At 40.3% G+C, this 19,345-nt stretch overlaps 1 protein-coding gene across 1 annotated transcript in view; it reads right to left on the bottom strand.

The window, feature by feature from the left end:
- LOC123230519 (zinc finger protein 2-like) overlaps window positions 1-19,345 on the bottom strand; it is a 53,545-nt gene that overhangs the window by 19,183 nt on the left and 15,017 nt on the right. The window contains exon 2 of the mRNA XM_044656656.1: window positions 14,370-14,490. Within this exon, the coding sequence (XP_044512591.1) occupies window positions 14,370-14,490 (121 nt within the window). The remainder of the gene's footprint in view (window positions 1-14,369; window positions 14,491-19,345) is intronic.

Genomic DNA, 19,345 nt, shown 5'->3' with positions numbered 1-19,345 from the left:
ATGCCAGTATTCTAAATGAGGAAACAGACTTGTAAACACGTTTCCTTGATTGTGAAAAATCTTAGTGCTTCATTGCCTCTTCCTTATATGAAGATGGCAATAAATTTCCAATATTACAGAGTGTTGAATAAACACTGTATCTTAGCATGTTGCTTTATCCAATGGATACTTGAGGTCATAGTACAAATTGGCAAACTGTGATAAATTCTTATGGTTAAATAAAATCTCTGAAATGTGCAATTTTTATCAGTTACTCTGATTTTTACATTCAACCAATGAAATCACATTCTTATTGTAAACGTATATATTTTGATTGTATTCCAAACTAATTGATAGATGTTACATCTTAAATTTATAGATTTAAACTTTTTCCTTTTTTAATGTTGGTATTCTAAATAAGGAAATGAACTTGTAAAGGCTTTTCTTTGTGAAATATCTTAGTACTGGGGGCAGCTGGGTAGCTCAGTGGATTCAGAGCCAGCCCTAGAGATGGGAGGTCCTAGGTTCAAATTTGGCTTTAGACACTTCCCAGCTGTGTGACCCTGGGCAAGTCACGACCCCTATTGCCTAGCCTTACCACTCTTCTGCCTTGGAGCCAATACACTGTATTGACTCCAAGATGGAAGGTAAGGGTTTAAAAAAAATCTTAGTGCTTAACTATCTCTTCCTTCTATATAGATAGTAGTAAATTTCCAATATTATAGATGTTGAATTAAGGAATTTAATTCAGCACTTAGTAATTTAAAAAAAAGTCTCTCATCTGGTTTACCAGCTAAAGGTAATTGCTTGTTGATCTCAAAACAACTTGGCCCTCCCTGTGTTGGTAACAGGGCTTGACTGTGTCTAACTTGATGACCCACCACATCTCTTATCAACAGATGGGGTATTTTACTAAGGGATGATTCCATTTAGAAAATTATTTTAAAAGTTAAAAAAGTAGGTCAAGTATTATTTTAATTTACCAGGAGGGAAACCAATCATATGTTTAATAACTGACAATCCTTTTTTTTAAAGGCTGGGGTTAACACTGATTCTCTGAAGATATTAAATCTGTGGATGTCTGTCTTTTAATTCATTCAACCATTTTACTCAATTAAATGTCAACAATAAAAGCATCCCTCACAAAACTAAAAAAGAGACTTCTTTGGACAGGTATAACACACTACATCAAAAAGTTAAAATCTTTATATCGGAAGAAGTTTCAAAGACTTTACCTTTCACCTACCTTTTTCCATTCATTTTTTCAAAGATACAGACTTAATCTCTTCTCTAACAGATGTTTCATTCATGTTAAACATTCTATCAGATGAAGAAACTATTCTTTCAATCTCCTTTTGGATAAGACTCAAATATATTTCTCTCTGCTGTTGCCATTATCAGATTGATGTTTAGAATGAGAGTAAATAGGAGCATGATGTAACTATGGTCAACCATATACAAAATGCACAATAGTTTAAATGACTTGATAACACTTCCAAAGACTTTACCTTTCACCTACCTTTTTCTATTTATTTCTTCAACCTTCAAAAACATAGATTTAATCTCTTCTCTAACAGGTATTCATTGATATTACAAATCATATTAAGTAACTATATCATATTAAGTAACTATCATTTCAATCTCTTTTTGGATCACACTCATATTTTTCTCTACTTTTGCCTTTATCAGATTGATGTTTATCAGATTGATGTTTAAAAGAAGAGTAAATAGGAGTATGATGTAACTATGGTCAACCACATAGAAAATACAATAGTTACAGTGAACACATCGGAGTTTCCTAGCACTGATGTGGTACCTAATAATTCAGAAATTTCAGGGCCTTGTCAGCTCTTTCGGGAGCTTCCTGATATTTGGATTTGAGGGGCATTTCTTTGTATAACATGGAGAATGTTCTTTTAGAAAGGAATTCCATAAAACAATATTAACATATAATAATTATGAGGAATGACCTATTCCTCCTAGCAACAGGAAATGTGCAGCTCCTTGTCTTAAGAAATGTATTATATTAGGGATGTCCTTGGTTCCAGAGTCTGTGGTATCTGTTATTGATAAAAGGGGCACTGAAGTCACTCTCAATGCTTTAAAGAGTTTGAAAAAAATTTAAAAAGAAAGCTATGACTCTCTACAAAACACTTGAGCATCAGCCAAAGGCAGCTCAATCATTATTTCCAGCCATGAATCAAAGCATGCCATTGACAGAAGAGAATGTGGATCTGACTTCAAAGTAATGTAATCAGTGTAGTATAGAAAGTGGGGGTCATATAGATTTTTCTAGCTTTGGCCGAGTTCTAAATCAGTTAGGGTTTTGGAATCTTGAGAAAAAGTCAGTTGATTAGGGTCTCCCGTGGAGGAAGGTTGTCTGATCAGCCGAGCTGCTTCCTTACCTGGCTGTAGTATTGAAATTTAGCCTAGCTTTGATATATTTACTTAAGAAATTATTATTTTGGATAAACCCTTTATATCTTCCTTCCCTAAAATTATTTCCTACCTTCCCTCCCTTACCTTATATGTTTGTGGAGTTAATAAGGAGAGTAATTAGAGAGGAGTTCAAAATCTGTGAAGGGTTAATTGCTATTTGACAGTATTAGATATAAAGAAACTAGTCAGTCATCATTTATTCCCTTTAGATATCAATAGCATTTTGTAAGCTGAGTAAAAGGCTGGCCCTTACTCAGACTCCATCTCTGTCTCCCTTCCCCCACCTGAGGTTCCTGAGACAACTGTTAGCACTTCCTTAATCCACTTTCCTGACAAATCATCCTTTAAAGAAAATAAACCCTTTTGTGTTTCAACAGACCTATTAGTATAATTTGTCTGTTAGTTATCAAGAGAGGGAAGAAGAGGGAAAGAACCAACATACTCTGGGCTTGAAGGGAAGCCGGGATCCATCTTGGAGGAAGGTGTTACTTCAAAACAAGTCCCTTCCTGTGAAATTAACTAAGCCTGTTGTTAATTTCAGTATAGTCTATTTCCCTCAGCCTGTGTTTGAGTCTAAGTCCCAGTCTGTAAAGCCTACTGTTTGTCTGTTTAGTTTAATTTCTCCTCTCCCTGAAGATCTCTGTTTCCCTTCTGTGTTATACTCCTGACTTCAGCCCTATTATATCCTGAATCTCCTTAATCTCAGCCTACCTGTAACCTAGATTACCCATTTAGCAAGTCTCTGACAATCTCCTTTCAAATTCCCTTATATCACACACCTTTCCTCAAATTATCCCCATTACAACTGGCGAGCCAAATTAAACAAAACCTACTATCTTCTGAAGAAAAAGAAAATGAATTTCATAAGAATGATCTTTGTATTAAGCAGTCTGTCACTGCTTATTTGGTCTTTTATGCAGGGACTTTATACATTTTGGCTGGTAAAAGTACCAAACTTGATACAACAATTAATTGAAATCTATGACTATTACAAATGGTTTGCGTTCACTTTAGCTGAATGCATATGCTTCATACCAACAGCTGTGGCAATTGTTCTGTCTCTATGTCATTTTTTGGCAATTTCAAAAGCGGTCCTGACTCATCTGTTTAATTATTATAAGGCATCTCATCCAAAACAAGATAATGATAACAAAGAACTAGTAGAGAACATCAACCTACTGTTCCAAGTGTTGAGGCAAATACGTGATGGAAAGGAACTCGATAAGCATACCATATTGAAACTTGAAATTGTAGAATCAAAGTTTTTGGGACAAAAGGAACCAGAGAAAGAACAACAGATTCAGAATGCAGTGGTCTCTGTGCTACCAATAGTAGACTATTGTACAACCTGGAGAGGGGGTGGTACGTGTCAAAACATACAAAGCATTCACTCCTAGTGATATGGAGGTTTTAAAACACCGTTTTCCCAGATTCTACGAAAAGCCTTATAAAAGTCTAAAAGAATTAAAACGGGTGTTCACACTTTTTAACCCTAGTTTCGACGATGTCGAATTTCTTTTGGAGGAATTTTACACTCCCTCGGAAAAGGAAAAATTCCTGACTGAAACTAGGATGAACCCTAATTTAGAATCATGGCCATTAGTACATCAAGATCTAGATTTCACTCAACACACAAACACACACAAACATGAGGTACTTGTTAAGATGCAGGGCTGATCTTATTGAAGCAATGAGATCATTTGCAAAAAGGCCAAATGCTTGGCAGAAATTTGAGAAACTGAGGCAAGGGGAAAAAGAACACCGGAGCAGTTTTCTAGACAGAGTTATTGAAGCAGCAGAAATGATACTAGGACTTAGAGACACTCATGCCCAGGATACAATTGATCATATAAGAAGGCAATTTGTAAAGGGAACTTCAATCCCGATACAAAATTATTTCAGGCAAAGTTGTCCACAGTGGGAATCATTACCACTGGAGGATATTAGGAATCATGCAGCGTATATACATGATTCCAAACAGAAAGAAGTGAGAATGGCTAGGCAATCTGACAATGAGAAAAATGAGATCATAGCAGACTTGAAGAGGCAATTAAAGCAGTCGAAACGGGAGAAAGAAATTGAAGAGGTGAAGAATTTTGCTCTTCAAACGAGTAGAAATCAATTTAGACAACCTTCCAACAGCACTCCAAAATCAAAATCAGCACTCTGATGTTACCTGTGTGGGAAGATTGAGCACGTGATTCGTTTTTGTAGATATAAGCAACAAATTGATTTTTCAAAACCCAATAATCAAAGAGATAATAGAAAGACATTTTATAATTCAAAATGGGCTAGGAATAATGAATCAAAAAGGCTTAATGAAGAAAAACATGAGGATACTTGCTGCAATCACACATGCAAAAAGTACAGTCAAACACCTTCGTTAGATGATATGGAGAGATATATACAAATGGGAATGAAACCGAAAAAATCATTATGAATCGAGATTTCTAATTTAAAACCTATCAATCAATGTAATTTGGGTGTGGCAGAGTCTAAGAGAAATGAGGAAAGCAAAATGGGAAATCTGGGCAAAATAGAAAAAGTGTCTAAAGTAATCTACACAGAGGATACACATAGGTCTGTGGTAGATAATGAGCAATGGGAAGAAATAATGCAAATGCGCAAAGAAATCTTTGGCATTAAGGAGGATGATTATATAAGGGATCAGCTTTCTCATTCCATATCACACACATTGGGTGAGAAGCATGCATCAAACCATTGCAAAGAATCACATCACGAGAGTTTGCAAACGGGTTTAGAATCATCAAAAAATAAAATTCCTCTCTTTATTCCAAGTATAAGGCAAAGGTACAACTTGGATAAGGAACATGGTGAAGATTTACAAAGTTTCCAGAAAGGAACACTTTCAGTAACCTCAGGGGAATTAGATGCAACAATTCTTTCCCATGCAATTGCTTTAGACACAATGTCACAGTTAGAGGTTAAAGAGCAAAAAAGTCTAGATGTTGGCAATAACTTGATTTTAAAGAAATGACCCACTGATTTAAGAGATGATAGCAGCTGTGTAGGAAAGTCAAAATCTACCTTTCTCAACCCATTAGCTACAGAATTTCATCCTAAACTTTGGGGAAGAGATAGGGAACACTTGCCTTCTTCTAAAATCAGTGTAGCTAAACATAACATCAAGACCGTTGCTGTGATTGATAATAAAAATCATCTAATGTCAGTCACAAAAACAGTAGGGCAAAATAGGGAACATCAGTCAGCTTTTGAATCAGTAATTGAACCTGAAGTGTTGAAGGGAACACAATCTAACTATCATACAATCCCGGAGACTACTGAAGGAGAGATTGCTGATTTGAGGCTTGACAATTCTTTAAAGAGCAGAGTGGAAGATAAATCAAATCAAACTTCCATTTCCGAAGCCCTTAATGAAAGCCAACATGGAATCTGCAATAGTGACAATGACCTACAAGCTCTCAATGAGAGTATGCTCTTTAAGCCTGCTTTCTGTAATTCTGATTCTAAACTGAACTTGCCTAATGGTGCTATAAGAAGTTTGGGTTTAAAGACAAAAGACCACATACAACACAGAATCAATGACAAGTGTACACAGAATACTGAGGATTCTTTATTATCCTTAGTGCCAGTGAAGTCCAATGACAGTGGAGAACCCTTAGTTACTCTAGAAAGCGGGGGAGTACACTATGAGGGGCTACTGGTGTCCCGTGTTGGGGGCAACTTGTTCTGTACTACGAGAACCACCTGAAGGATGTCAATTTCAAGGCAGTTTAAGAGTAAGAGGAGCTTCTGGGGTAGCACAACAAGTCCCAAAGCTAAAAGTTAAAATGTTAAAATTTGGACCTCTGACTCTTGAACACACCTTCCTATTGATGCCAGCATGTCCTTCAAACCTCGTGGGAAGAGATCTTCTATGCAAATTGGCTGCAACCATCCAATGTCAACCAGATGGACAAATTTATTTACACATACCCAAAAGATCTCTGAAACAACATCCCATTTTATTTTTAGACACATGTAGTGAGGAACCATCATACCAATCAACTGATAACATCTATGAGGTTCCAGATGATATTCCAGATTATGTGTGGGCTAAAAATTCAAATGAGGTGGGCAGGATATTGTCAGCGGAACCAGTAAAGATAGAAGTGAAAGAACGCTTACCTCCAAGAATTCCTCAGTTCAGACTTAGTCAAGAAGCGATAGAAGGAGTGAAACCCATCATAGAGAGTTTTTTGGAGCAGGGCATATTAAAATATGGATTTTCGCAATACAATACACCAATCATGCCAATAAAGAAAGCAAATTTATCTCCTGATGGGAAGACTCAATGGCGTTTAGTTCAAGATCTGAGAGCAATAAATGACCATGTGCAAAAGACCTATGCCGTGGTACCAAGTCCATCGCAAATCATTGCAGCAATTCCACCTGAAGCTGCTTGGTTTACTGTTCTGGACCTGAGCTCTGCATACTTCTCTGTTCCCCTGCACAGAGACAGCCAGAAGCTGTTCGCTTTCTCTTGGGAAGGAAAATCTGTCTTTTGGACGCGTTTGCCCCAGGGATTTGCAGATTCAGCTTCACTCTTTTGCCAAATTCTGCAGAGAGACCTTGAGTCGATAACATTCCTTGACAGCAAAATGGTACATTATGTTGATGACATCCTGCTAATGTCACCATCTGCTGAAGTCTGTTACACTGATAGCGTACACTTGACCAAAGAGCTAGGCAAAAGGGGCCATAAAATTTCCAAATCGAAACTTCAATTCGTAAAGGAAAAAGTAAATTATTTAGGATTCATCCTAGAGAAAGGCTCCAGAAGAATTTCCAAAAAGAGAACACTAGATATACAAAATTTGAGTTTGCCTAAGACCAAAAAGCAACTCAGGGCAATCATAGGAATAACGAGCTTCTGTAGAAACTGGATTCCAGGTTATGCTTACATCGCAAGACCTCTGATAGAGCTAACCAAGAAGGAAGTTCCAGAACCGTTAAAGTTGAATAAAGAACATATCCATGCTTTAGAGAAATTGAAATCACTTACTCTATCAGCTCCAGCCCTAGGTATCCCTGATAATGACAAACCATTCCTATTTTATGTGCATGAAGACAAAGGGATAGCCTCCAGTGTTCTCACACAAACATTTGGAAATAGACTTAGACCAGTTGCTTACTACAGCTCTAAGTGATTTGTGGTATGCCTAGTTGTTTAAAAACCATAGCTGCTGTAGCCATCATGATTAGAAAATCTTCATCCTTGGTATTAGGGAGTGAACTGAAAGTATTTTCCCAACACCAAGTGGAATCTACTTTAAGAAACACCAACTTACAGGCATTCACTTCTCAGAGATTATCGAGATACCAAGCGATCCTGTTGGCTAGTGAAAATATAACTTTTCACTGGTGCAGAAACTTAAATCCTGCTACTCTGATTCCAGATTTACCTCTGGAAGGAGAAAGTCTACACATCTGTGAAGATGCACTTAACATCATGCATAAAACAAGACCTGATTTAGACGATAAGCCAATGAAAGACTCCGATATTACCTTATTCACAGATGGATCGTCATATGTAGTAGACAATCAGAGATATACCGGAGCAGCCGTAGTGACAGCCTCTGGAACCCTGTGGTACTCATCATTACCATCTACCATGAGTGCTCAAGCAGCAGAATTGATTGGCCTAATCTACGCTCTAAAAATCTCAGAAAATCTCAAAGCTAACATTTTTTACCGATTCTCGTTATGCTTTTTCGAGTGTCCATCATTCTGCTATAATTTGGAAAAATCGAGGTTTCATTACATCAAATGGCAAACAAATAGTGTATGGCAATTTAATTAATCAGTTGTTGGATGCAATCCAATTACCAGCCCAAGTGTCAGTCATCCATTGCAAAGCTCATACAAAAACCCAAGGACCGGGGGCAGCTGGGTAGCTCAGTGGATTGAGAGCCAGGCCTAGAGACGGGAGGTCCTAGGTTCAAATCTGGCCTCAGACACTTCCCAGCTGTGTGACCCTGGGCAAGTCACTTGACCCCCATTGCCTACCCTTACCACTCTTCTGCCTTGGAACCAATACACAGTATTGACTCTAAGACGGAAGGTAAGGGTTTAAAAAAAAAAAAAAAACCCAAGGACCAGGGGAATTAGGGAACAAAGGAGCGGACGTGACAGCCAGATATGCAGCGAGATATGGACCTTTGACAATTCTGAACTTATCTTTGGTAGAGGAAGAAGATCTCAAAAATGCCTACTCCCCAAAGGAAGTGAAGGATTGGAAGAAACGTCACAGTGCATACCTTGTTAACAGAGTTTGGTTAGGAGCAAATGGAAAACCTATGTTACCTAAATCCTTATATTACACCTTTTGCAATGCACTACACCAGAAAGGTCATTATGGAACTCTGGGAATGGCAGATTCTATAAATAGGTATTGGAATGCAAGGGGCATATATGAAGTTGCTATGAGAATTTCACAGAGGTGCAAAATTTGTATGCATTACAACCAGACAATCACAAAAGTTCATAGTCTGGGAGGAAAACCTTTAGCAATACACACCATTTGAATGATTACAAATTGATTACATCACAATGCCAAGGAGTAACGGTTATAGATATGCTTTAGTAATAGTGGATAGATTAACTAAATGGCCAGAAGCTTTTCCAGCAAAGCGTAACACCTCAGCTTTTGTTGTGAAAATCTTACTAAGAGAATTAATACCTAGATTCTCTATACCATTACATATTGCATCAGATTCTGGGTCCCATTTCACAAATAAGATTCTAGCTACAGTTTATGAAACATTAGGAATAAAAAGACATCTTCACTCAATATTTAGGCCCCAGTCCAGTGGACAGATTGAACGAGTGAATAGATCTCTAAAAAATCTTGTGGCAAAATTATGTGCAGAATCTCACATGAAATGGCCTGATGTATTGCCATTAGCACTATTTCACCTAAGAAGCCAACCCAACAGCATCACACGTATTTCACCATTTGAAATGCTGTATGGACATCCACCATTCCATGGCAAAGCACCTCAAAGCATTCACAAATTATCACACCTAGGTATGGAATGCAAGCTATATGAATATATCAAATTGCTTAAGCAACGATTAAATAAACTTCACAGATTAGGCTTGATACATCAAAGAGTACCTTTTGATTTTGATCTACACAACTTCCAACCCGGAGATTATGTTTACACCAGAAACTTCGCTAGGAAGTCTATGTTAGAACCCAAGTGGCTTGGACCTTTCCAAATAATATTAACAATTCCAAGTGCAATCAAAATTGAAGGAAAAGATCCATGGTTCCATGTCACCCATGTCAAGCCAGCTAAAGACATGTCCCAACAACAACGACCACAAGACCCAGAAACTATATAACACAAAGATCAATTAGCACCAACTGATCAATCAAACAAGTCCTCAGTAAATCCAAAATCTATACATAAGACCATAGAAACAGAGCAACAATCAGAACAACAATCAGAGCATGAGTCAGAAGCAGAAGTAGACCAAGAGCCAGTAAACAATCAGATTTTACACCCAAATGATTATCTCAATCTCAATCACTTAAAAGAATCATCTGTAAATAATTATGACAATGGAAAAGAATCAATGAAAGAAGAAGACACAAGATTTGATTTACAATCAATACCAGATCTAGAAACTGATGACGACGAATGAATGAAAGTACAAAGACTTAATCACGAATTTTTTTGTTACCTATAATAATCATCTTTATTAAAATCACAAAAAAAGAAGAGAAAATAATCATATATGATAGACATTTAAAAATTTGTTCCTGACACAAGTCAGAAGGTGACAAGCGCTGGTGCATCGAACAACACAAGTCAGAAGTTGACAAGCGCTGGTGCATCATGCAACACAAGTCAGAAGTTGACAAGCGCGGGTACATCGAATGCCTCACTTGTTGCTGACTTTGCAGATCTTCACGAGGACAGCAAACCTGAGAACTACAAAGACATCTGTGACCAAATACATCTATCATAAGAAGGACATCCACACTGTGAAGAGGAACATCGGATCAGCGTTGGACACATGTATTTGGAAAGAAATAACTCACACCCAACAGAATTCTCACTGCACACAACACTAGATTCCATCCAAGCAGTACATGCTAATTGCAAAAGAATTCCGGTGGAGTAAGTATATAACACATCATTACACGGATAAGTCACTAGACAACACATAAAACATATTCCTGACTTCACATTTACATGTGAAACATAAACTTACACTTAAGAGAGAAGGGTATATCTGCCTTAGGAAAAGAAAGTCTCTTACTCTGGTACAGACACCGTTCTACTCAAATCACCTGACATGTCATGTACATATGTAATTTTGCTTACTAACCATTAGCAATAAGTTTTACTAACACACAGGGACAGTTTAGTTAGTTTAGTAAGTTAGTACAGGGACAGATTTGTCTAAAATTTTCTTTGTAAATATTGTACATAGCAAAGGTCTATGGTTTAACCAATAGACTTACAAAATATATAGGCTTACTTATTATTACTAACATTTCTAACATAGCAATAAGTGTACTAACCTATTCATACACTAACTTTAGCAAGAGAACTAGAATTTAGAAGTTTATTTGCAAAAAAAAATAATATTTGCAAAACTTTTCTTAGTTAATATTATCTGATTAGTTCATAAAATTAGGTATATGCATAGATAGGATTCATTACTTTGTTCTAGTTAGCAAAAATTAGCCTTAAAAACGCGTGAATGGTTAAAATGTAATTTGTTTTCCTTTCTATCCAAAGTTTTTTGAAAAACTGAAAATCCCCATTCCTCTCCTATGCTTTTACCTCATCCCGTCTTAGTTTTAGCTTAGTTTAGTTGTAGCATAGCTTAGGAGATAGCAACCTTTTATTATTTTGCAAACTTAGTTAGGGATAAGAGCTTAGTAAGAATTTAGCTTAGTATAAGAGTAGTAATCCCTTAGACTTTAGTAACTATTAAAATGGTGCTAGTTGCACATTTTAAAAAGAAAAGGGGCATTTGTAGTATAGAGAGTGGGGGTCATATGGTTTTTTCTAGCTTTGGCTGAGTTCTAAATAAGTTAGGGTTTTGGAATCTTGAGAAAAAGACAGTTGATTAGGGTCTCCCGTAGAGGAAGGTTGTCTGATCAGCCGAGCTTCTTCCTTACCTGGCTGTAGTATTGAAATTTAGCCTAGCTTTGATATATTTACTTAAGAAATTGTTATTTTGGATAAACCCTTTATATCTTCCTTCCCTAATATTATTTCCTACCTTCCCTCCCTTACCTTATATGTCTGTGGAATTAATAAGGAGAGTAATTAGAGAGGAGTTCAAAATCTGTGAAGGGTTAATTGCTATTTGACAGTATTAGATATAAAGAAACTAGTCAGTCATCATTTATTCCCTTTAGTTATCAATAGCATTTTGTAAAGCTGAGTTAAAGGCTGGTCCTTACTCAGACTCCATCTTTGCCTCCCTTCCCCCACCTGAGGTTCTTGAGACAACTGTTAGGGCTTTCCTTTGATCCACTTTCCTGACAAATCATCCTTTAAAGAAAATAAACCCTTTTGTGTTTCAACAGACCTATTAGTATAATTTGTCTGTTAGTTATCAAGAGGGAAGAAGAGGGAAAGAGACAACATACTCTGGGCTTAGAGGGAAGCCGGGCATCCATCTTGAAGGAAGGTGTAACTTCAAACAAGTCCCTTCCTGTGAAATTAACTAAAGCCTGTTTGTTAATTTCAGTTTAGTCTATTTCCCTCAGCCTGTGTTTGAGTCTAAGTCCCAGTCTGTAAAGCCTGCTGTTTGTCTGTTTAGTTTAATTTCTCCTCTCCCTGAAGATCTCTGTTTCCTTTCTGTGTTATACTCCTGGCTTCAGCCCTATTATATCCTGAATCTCCTTATTCCCAGCCTACCTGTAACCTAGATTACCCACTTAGCAAGTCTCTGACAATCTCCTTTCAAATTCCCTTATATCACACACCTTTCGTCAAATTATCCCCATTACATCAGAGATTATTGATCATGTATTTGTGTTCTGTATCCGGGTAAGAGAATGCCTGTCCTGGATTGCACCCATTTCACAAACACGGCCCTCGGGGTAAAGAAATTCTCTTCAAGGCACCTCTGAAGGTCTCCCCAGTAGGATGGCCAAGAGGGAACTCTTCATCGCCTCCACATCACTGATCATGAAGCACGCGATCACGTAGGACCCTTTAGAGAAGTCACTGTGACGACCATCTTAGGAAGAGTGAGGCCCAGGTAGGACACTGACTGCAGCAGACATCCATTATGAGAGCAGAACATGGGCTGCAGTGCTGGAAGGGATGGAGTTTGAGTGTCAGAATATTAAAGCAATTCATGACATCAAAGACTTCTGTGGGAGGAATCAAAGCTCCAGGTCTATGTCCTCCTCTGGGGAAGCTGAAGGCCCTGCAGAAGGAGCCGGGCTCCCTGGCAATGGCGAGGGACTTGCTGGCCTGAGCAGATCCAGGAAACAAGCTCAGCCCATCCAGGTGCTCTCTGAGCCTATGAACATTTAGGCCAACTCCGGGCTCCCCAAGGACTGTGGCCAAGAGAGGCTCCTGTGACCTCAGCAGTCTGAGAGTTCTGCAGGATTCGGTCCATTTTCTTCTCTTGATCTTGTGCTGAACTCAGGACTTGGGATGGAAGGTTCCAACCCTAGTGACCAAACCCCACAGCCCGATTCCTGCCATCCTCTGCGCCTTCCAGCCTGTTAATGACTTTGCTAAGGACCCATCAGACACCCAGGAAACACCTGCCCCACGTCTCTGGGGATCTCTGTTCCAGGCTGGCTGGGTGCCACCTCCAGCTTCCAGTGACCACAATTAAAGTTTGGATCTTCAGCTCAGAACCTCGGCCCAGAGACGTCTCTGATGCTCACAATATTGTCTATGGAGGGAACAAACACAGAGGAACTGGAGGAACTATTTAGGCAGGGCAGAGCCAGGGGTCCCCCAGATCAGATGGCTACCCTATCCCTGACTGGCCTTCCAAGAACTAGAAGGGCTCCTGGATGCCACCTTCCTGCCAGGCCCTGCCTCACTCGCTCCCCAGCTCCTACTGAGGCCTGCTCTCCTCCCTGGGGCAGCTCTCCTCAGCCAGCCCAGCCCCCTCCCTGGCGCCCCTCTCTGCCCACCCTGATGCCAGCCCCTCCCAGGCTCTTTCCTCTTTGGGCTGGGGAACCCCAATCCTGTCTGTCAGCCCCCCCATTCCCCAGCACCCACCCCTGAGGCCCTCCTGTAGCCAGTGGGGAATGGCTGTCAGCAGGGAATGTGGGGGAGAACCTCAGTGTCTGCCCTGGAGGCTGCCTTTGCTGTGAGGACAGAACAAGGTGCTGGATGTCCTGAGCAGCCCCTGCCCTGCCCCTGGCCCTCACCTGCTTCTTTTTACTCTGTCTAATGAGGCACAAAGGCCAAGGCTGACCCCCTGCCTGAGCCAGGAAGCAGCCCAGAGTCCTCTGGCCTGGAGGAAGGAGCCTGGCTGGAGCCCTTCTCAGCAGCCCTTCCAGCCCTGCCTGCCATGCCCAGCCCTTTCCTTCTGCTAAAAACGCTCCTTTTCCTGTCTGGGCCTCCCCCGAGCTCCCCCCAAACGCCTCCTGAAGCCTCCCTGGCAGGCCTCACTGACCTGTCCAAAGCTCGAGGCCTGGAGCTCAGCAGCAGAGCCTGTCCCTGGGCCCTCCCTGGAGCTGGGGGACCCCCCGCCATCCCTACTGAGGGGGAGGAAGGAATGGCAGCGCCTGGGCCTGGCTGGCTGCAACCTGGGCCGCTCCTTCAGGCAGGAAACCCCAGAACAGGGTGGATGGGGTGCAGCCAGGGAGGACCCTGGAGCTCCCCCTGAGGACAAGCAGGGATGGCGCCCCTGGAGGCCTGGCAGAGACACAGCGCTGAGCTCTGCTGGATTCCAGCCTGGGGGAGGGGGGCTGCACTCACCTGGGAGTGGGGCCTCGGGGTCCCGGGGGCCATTCCTGCTGGCTGCGGGCTCTCTGCTGGGGCCACAGGGGGGCTTTCAGGGGGTGGAGCCCCGAGGGTGGGAGATTTCCTGTTTGTGCACCTGTGGGGGAGGGGAGAGGGGGGAGGGCTCAGAGGGGATTCCAGCGCTTTACCTGGAGGGGAACAGGGAGCCTCAGGCTTGGAAAGGGCCTCGGACTGGCCAGGTAGAAGCCTCCCCACCCCCTCTGCCACCATCTTTGGCTTCATTCCATTCAGAAACTGCCCTGGGGGTATTGAGGGAGACTGCTGGGGGAGGGGCTACTGCAGAATGGGGGGGGGATGGGAGATGGGCATCAGGTTGTGGCTGGGGAGAGCATGCCGGCATTTCTTCAGAGCCCGAGATCAGGGCTCCTCCCATGGCATGTGAGCACGGGCACCCCCTACCAGCTGCCCCCTGACCAGGCTCACGTTGGCTGCTTCTCCCCTTGGCCTCTTCTGACTTGTCTGGCTCCCAGCGGGAAGGGCCCGGACCAGCCCCTCCCCCATTCTGTCACTTCACCTCCCCCTCCCCCAGCTGCCTCCTGGCTCTGGCACTGCGGCCCTTTCTCTCTCTCCTCTGGGGGAGGGCAAGGCCCCGCCATGTCTCTGGGTCCAGATGGAGCCGCCCAGAGCACGCACACAAAAGCAAGGGCAGGACTGGGAGAGGAAATCAAAATGTTGGAGAATACACAGGTAGTAATTATAACTCTGAATGTGAATGGGACGAACTCACTCAAAAGACGGAAGTAATTAGCGGGGTGGATTAGAAACAAAAATCCTATCATATGTTGTCTACAAGAAACACAGGTGGCAAATAGACAAGCACAGGGTAAAGGTACAAGGCTGGAGCAAAATCTATTGGGCATAAACTGAGAAAAAAGAAGGCAGGAGTTGCAATTATAGTATCTGGCAAATCCAAAATAAAAATAGATTTGGTTAAAAGAGATAGGGAAGGTAATTACATCCTGATAAAAGGCAGCATAGAACATGAGGAAATATCAGTACTCAACATGTATGCACCAAATGGTATAGCATTCAAATTTTTAAAAGAGAAACTATTGGCACTTAAGGAGGAAATAGATAGTAAAACTATACTAGTGGGAGACTTGAAACTTCCTCTATCAGATCTAGCTATACCAAACCAAAGAATAAATAAGAAAGAGGTAAGAGATGTGAATGAAATCTTAGAACAATTAGAGTTAATAGATATATGGAGAAAAATAAATAGGGACAAAAAGGAATACATCTTCTTTTCAGGAGTACATAGTACATTCACAAAGATTGACCATGTACTAGGGCATAAAAACATGCCAAAGAAATGCAAAAAAGCAGAAATAATAAATGCAACCTTTTCAGATCATAATGCAATAAAAATAACAATTAGTAAGCGTACATGGAGAGGCAAATAAAAAATTAATTGGAAATTAAATAATATGATTCTCCAAAATCTATGGGATGCAGCCAAAGCAGTACTCAGGCAAAATTTGTATCTGAAGCCGTCCAGCAGCTTCACGAAGATTCCTAGTGGGTTGGACACTTAGAAAGGGGAACCAAGGACTGAGTGAAAATGGGTTACGGGTTAAGGATTAATGGAAAGAGAACATAAGGTGAGAATAAAGACACACAGACACAGAAAGTTTTGGTACAAGGTAGACAGACAGCGAGTAAGCTCTGATGGTCAAGAGCTTCATGGTTAGGAGCTCTGATGGTTAAGAGCTTTCTTGCCAACTGATGTCTTGTCACTTTTATTGGGGTTACAACAGTATGGGGGGAAGGGGAGAGGCTGGTGGCCTGATACATTAACATTATGAGGTAATCATCATAAGATGCAAACTGCCAAAACCTGAAACAATAGGTAGGGCTAAGATCAGGATCCAGGGTGGATATGGCCTAAGGCATCTACTGATGTCTGATACCTATGTTAATTGATCATTGAAGGAAAAGTAAGGAGACTGAGATAACTGTCTCTCTTCTGGGGTGTAGCCTTAGGGAAGGGCTAGGGATTTGGCAATTTGACTCAAGATTACAGAGATCAATCATTAGCAGTATAAGAGTTAAGTTTTTTTTTGAATACTTCTTAAAATAATATCACAATTAATGTATACCTGGATTGCTACAGTATCCTTGAGTGCATATAATAACAAATTAGGGAGAGCAGAGGTCAATGAATTGGGCATGCAAATTTAAAAAACTAGAAGGAGAACAAATTAAAAATCCCCAGATAAAAACTAAATTAGAAATCCTAAAAGTTAAAGGAGAAATTAATAAAATTGAAAGTGAAAGAACTATTGAATTAACAAATAAGACTAGAAGCTGGTACTTTGAAAAAACAAATATAATAGATAAAGCACTGGTTAATCTAATTTTAAAAAAGAAAGAAGAAAACCAAATTAACAGTATCGAAAATGAAAAGGGAGACCTCACTTCTAATAAAGAGGAAATAAAGGTAATTATTAAAAGTTATTTAGCCCAATTATATGGCAATAAATATGGCAATCTAGGTGATATGGATGAATATTTACAAAAATATAAATTGCCTAAATTAACAGCAGAAGAAATAGAATACTTAAATAATCCTTAAATATTTAAATAAAATATCAGAAAAAGAAATTGAACAAGCCATCAAAGAACTCTCTAAGAAAAAATCCCCAGGACCAGATGGATTCACAAGTGAATTCTATCAAACATTCAAAGAACAACTAATTCCAATACTATACAAACTATTTGACATAATAAGCAAATTCCTTTTATGACACAAATATGGTACTGATTCCAAAGCCAGGCAGATCAAAAACAGAGAAAGAAAGATACAGAGGAATCTCCTTAATGAACATTGATGCAAAAATTTTAAATAGAATACAGCAAAAAGATTTCAGCAAGTGATCACGAGGGTTATTCATTATGATCAAGTGGGCTTTATACCAGGAATGCAAGGATGGTTCAATATTAGGAAAACCATTCACATAATTGACCATATCAATAAGCAAACCAACAAAAATCACATGATTATCTCAATAGATGCAGAAAAAGCCTTTGACAAAATACAATACTCATTCCTATTGAAAGCAATTTTAAATGTAATACTACTTTCTTTTTTCATGGTCAAGCAGGGTTAAGTGTCAGGGAAATTAAAACTACAAACTGCTTGTATTTTTTCCCTCACCCTGCGTACCTACAGCCCTTTCTAATTTGATGATTTTTCCAAACTAACTTTCCTTCATTGCACTAAAACAATGGGGCAATCAATCCCTCCCAACGAAAACCTAAATGAGAGTTAGCTCTGTTCCTTGGGACAATTCCTTCTTCAGTAAGAAAATTCACTAATCTTTCCCAGCATATTAGCTCTTTGATAGCTGCTTTTATAGCCATCTTTCTAGCTGTCTACATTTTCTCTTTTAGAAATCTTTCAAGGTAACCAAATCTACAAATAATACCAATTGGGATACAAGACAAAGATTTCCTTCCAATAGTAATGAAATCAAATCAATTGAAACAAATTATTACATACTTACTAGCCTTAACTATTTAAATTTGCATTAATGAAAAGAATCACATTCAGATAAAATTAATTATCAATTGAATTAATTACAGACCAGAATTAAGTCTGACTACAAGGAGCAGAGGTGGTACCCTAACTCATGGCTTTCTCCTTGCATTTTACATAAACATTCTTTCAACTGAAGGATGATATCATCATTTTCATTTGAAGCCCCACAATGGAGGACAGGGAGACAGGCACAGTAGCATCCTGCCAAGGCCCCAAAGATGAAAATTAGGGTTGGGGAAGAGAAAAATCCCATACACATTAGCAGAGTGAGTCCTGCCAGGCCTCAAACGAGCGCAGAGACAGAAGGAGTCTGACTGAGGTCCAAATGTGAGGTTCCAATGAATTTCCCCCACCAATCAGATGTTGCAGGCTGTGAAGACTCCAAACAAGGTAGAGGAGGGAGTGGGGAAGGGACTGGCCACTCATCTCAGACTGGAGAGTTTTGGAGCCAAGACAAGGTGTCCCAGCTCTGGACTCCAAAAATGATATGTGTCTGGTGGGGAGTGAAGCTAGGGTCTTGTAAAAAGAATTGACAGCTCAGGTAATCCCCATGGTGAGGGAACAAGCTTTATTAAGAGAGGGAGTAAGGTGGTAGAATAGCTCTTGTGACATGTGGCTGCAGTGATGGAAAAGGATGGCAATGGAAAAGACCTGAGAGGTTTTCTGTCGAGCCTTGCTTGACAGATTATTCAAGGGTCCCCAGGAAGGGGCAAGGAAGACTAAATGAAATACACTTGGGATCAGGAGGTCCAATAAAAGCTGTTAGCTAATCAAGGCAAAATTAATTTGCTATAGCTTCTATTTTTTTAAACCCTTGTACTTCGGTGTATTGTCTCATAGGTGGAAGATTGGTAAGGGTGGGCAATGGGGATCAAGTGACTTGCCCAGGGTCACACAGATGGGAAGTGGCTGAGGCCGGGTTTGAACCTAGGACCTCCTGTCTCTAGGCCTGACTCTCACTCCACTGAGCTACCCAGCTGCCCCCTATAGCTTCTATTTTATACAGAGAGCAAAACAGGCTGGGGTCTTTGGATAAGCTTTCTACATGCTCAACGAAAGTAAATGATTGGTAAAGTAGTACAATGTAATCTTATTTACCTCATCGAATCTAGACAATGATTTCTATAGGATCATAAATCAACATGTAATAGCCTAGCTTAGATTCCCAAGGAAAAGCATACATCAGTGATTTTGCAGGGTGAAAGGGAGGGGGAGCTTGAGGCTAAAGGCCTTAAGGTGAAAAGGTGAGAAATGTGCGAAGCTTCAGTTGCATAATGGCTTTCAGTTTTACTGAGGGTCCCTTCCATGTCCCCAGAGATTTGCTTGATTGTGTTTCAGGGTTTGCTTCCCACAGTTTTCAGGAATGCTTTTTGTCCTGATTACTAAGGAA

This window comes from Gracilinanus agilis, chromosome 1 (genome assembly GCF_016433145.1).
Source record: "Gracilinanus agilis isolate LMUSP501 chromosome 1, AgileGrace, whole genome shotgun sequence".
Taxonomy (NCBI): Eukaryota; Metazoa; Chordata; class Mammalia; order Didelphimorphia; family Didelphidae; genus Gracilinanus; species Gracilinanus agilis.
The sequence above is the reverse complement of the archived record's forward strand: the minus strand, read 5'-3'. Positions and strand labels throughout refer to the sequence as shown.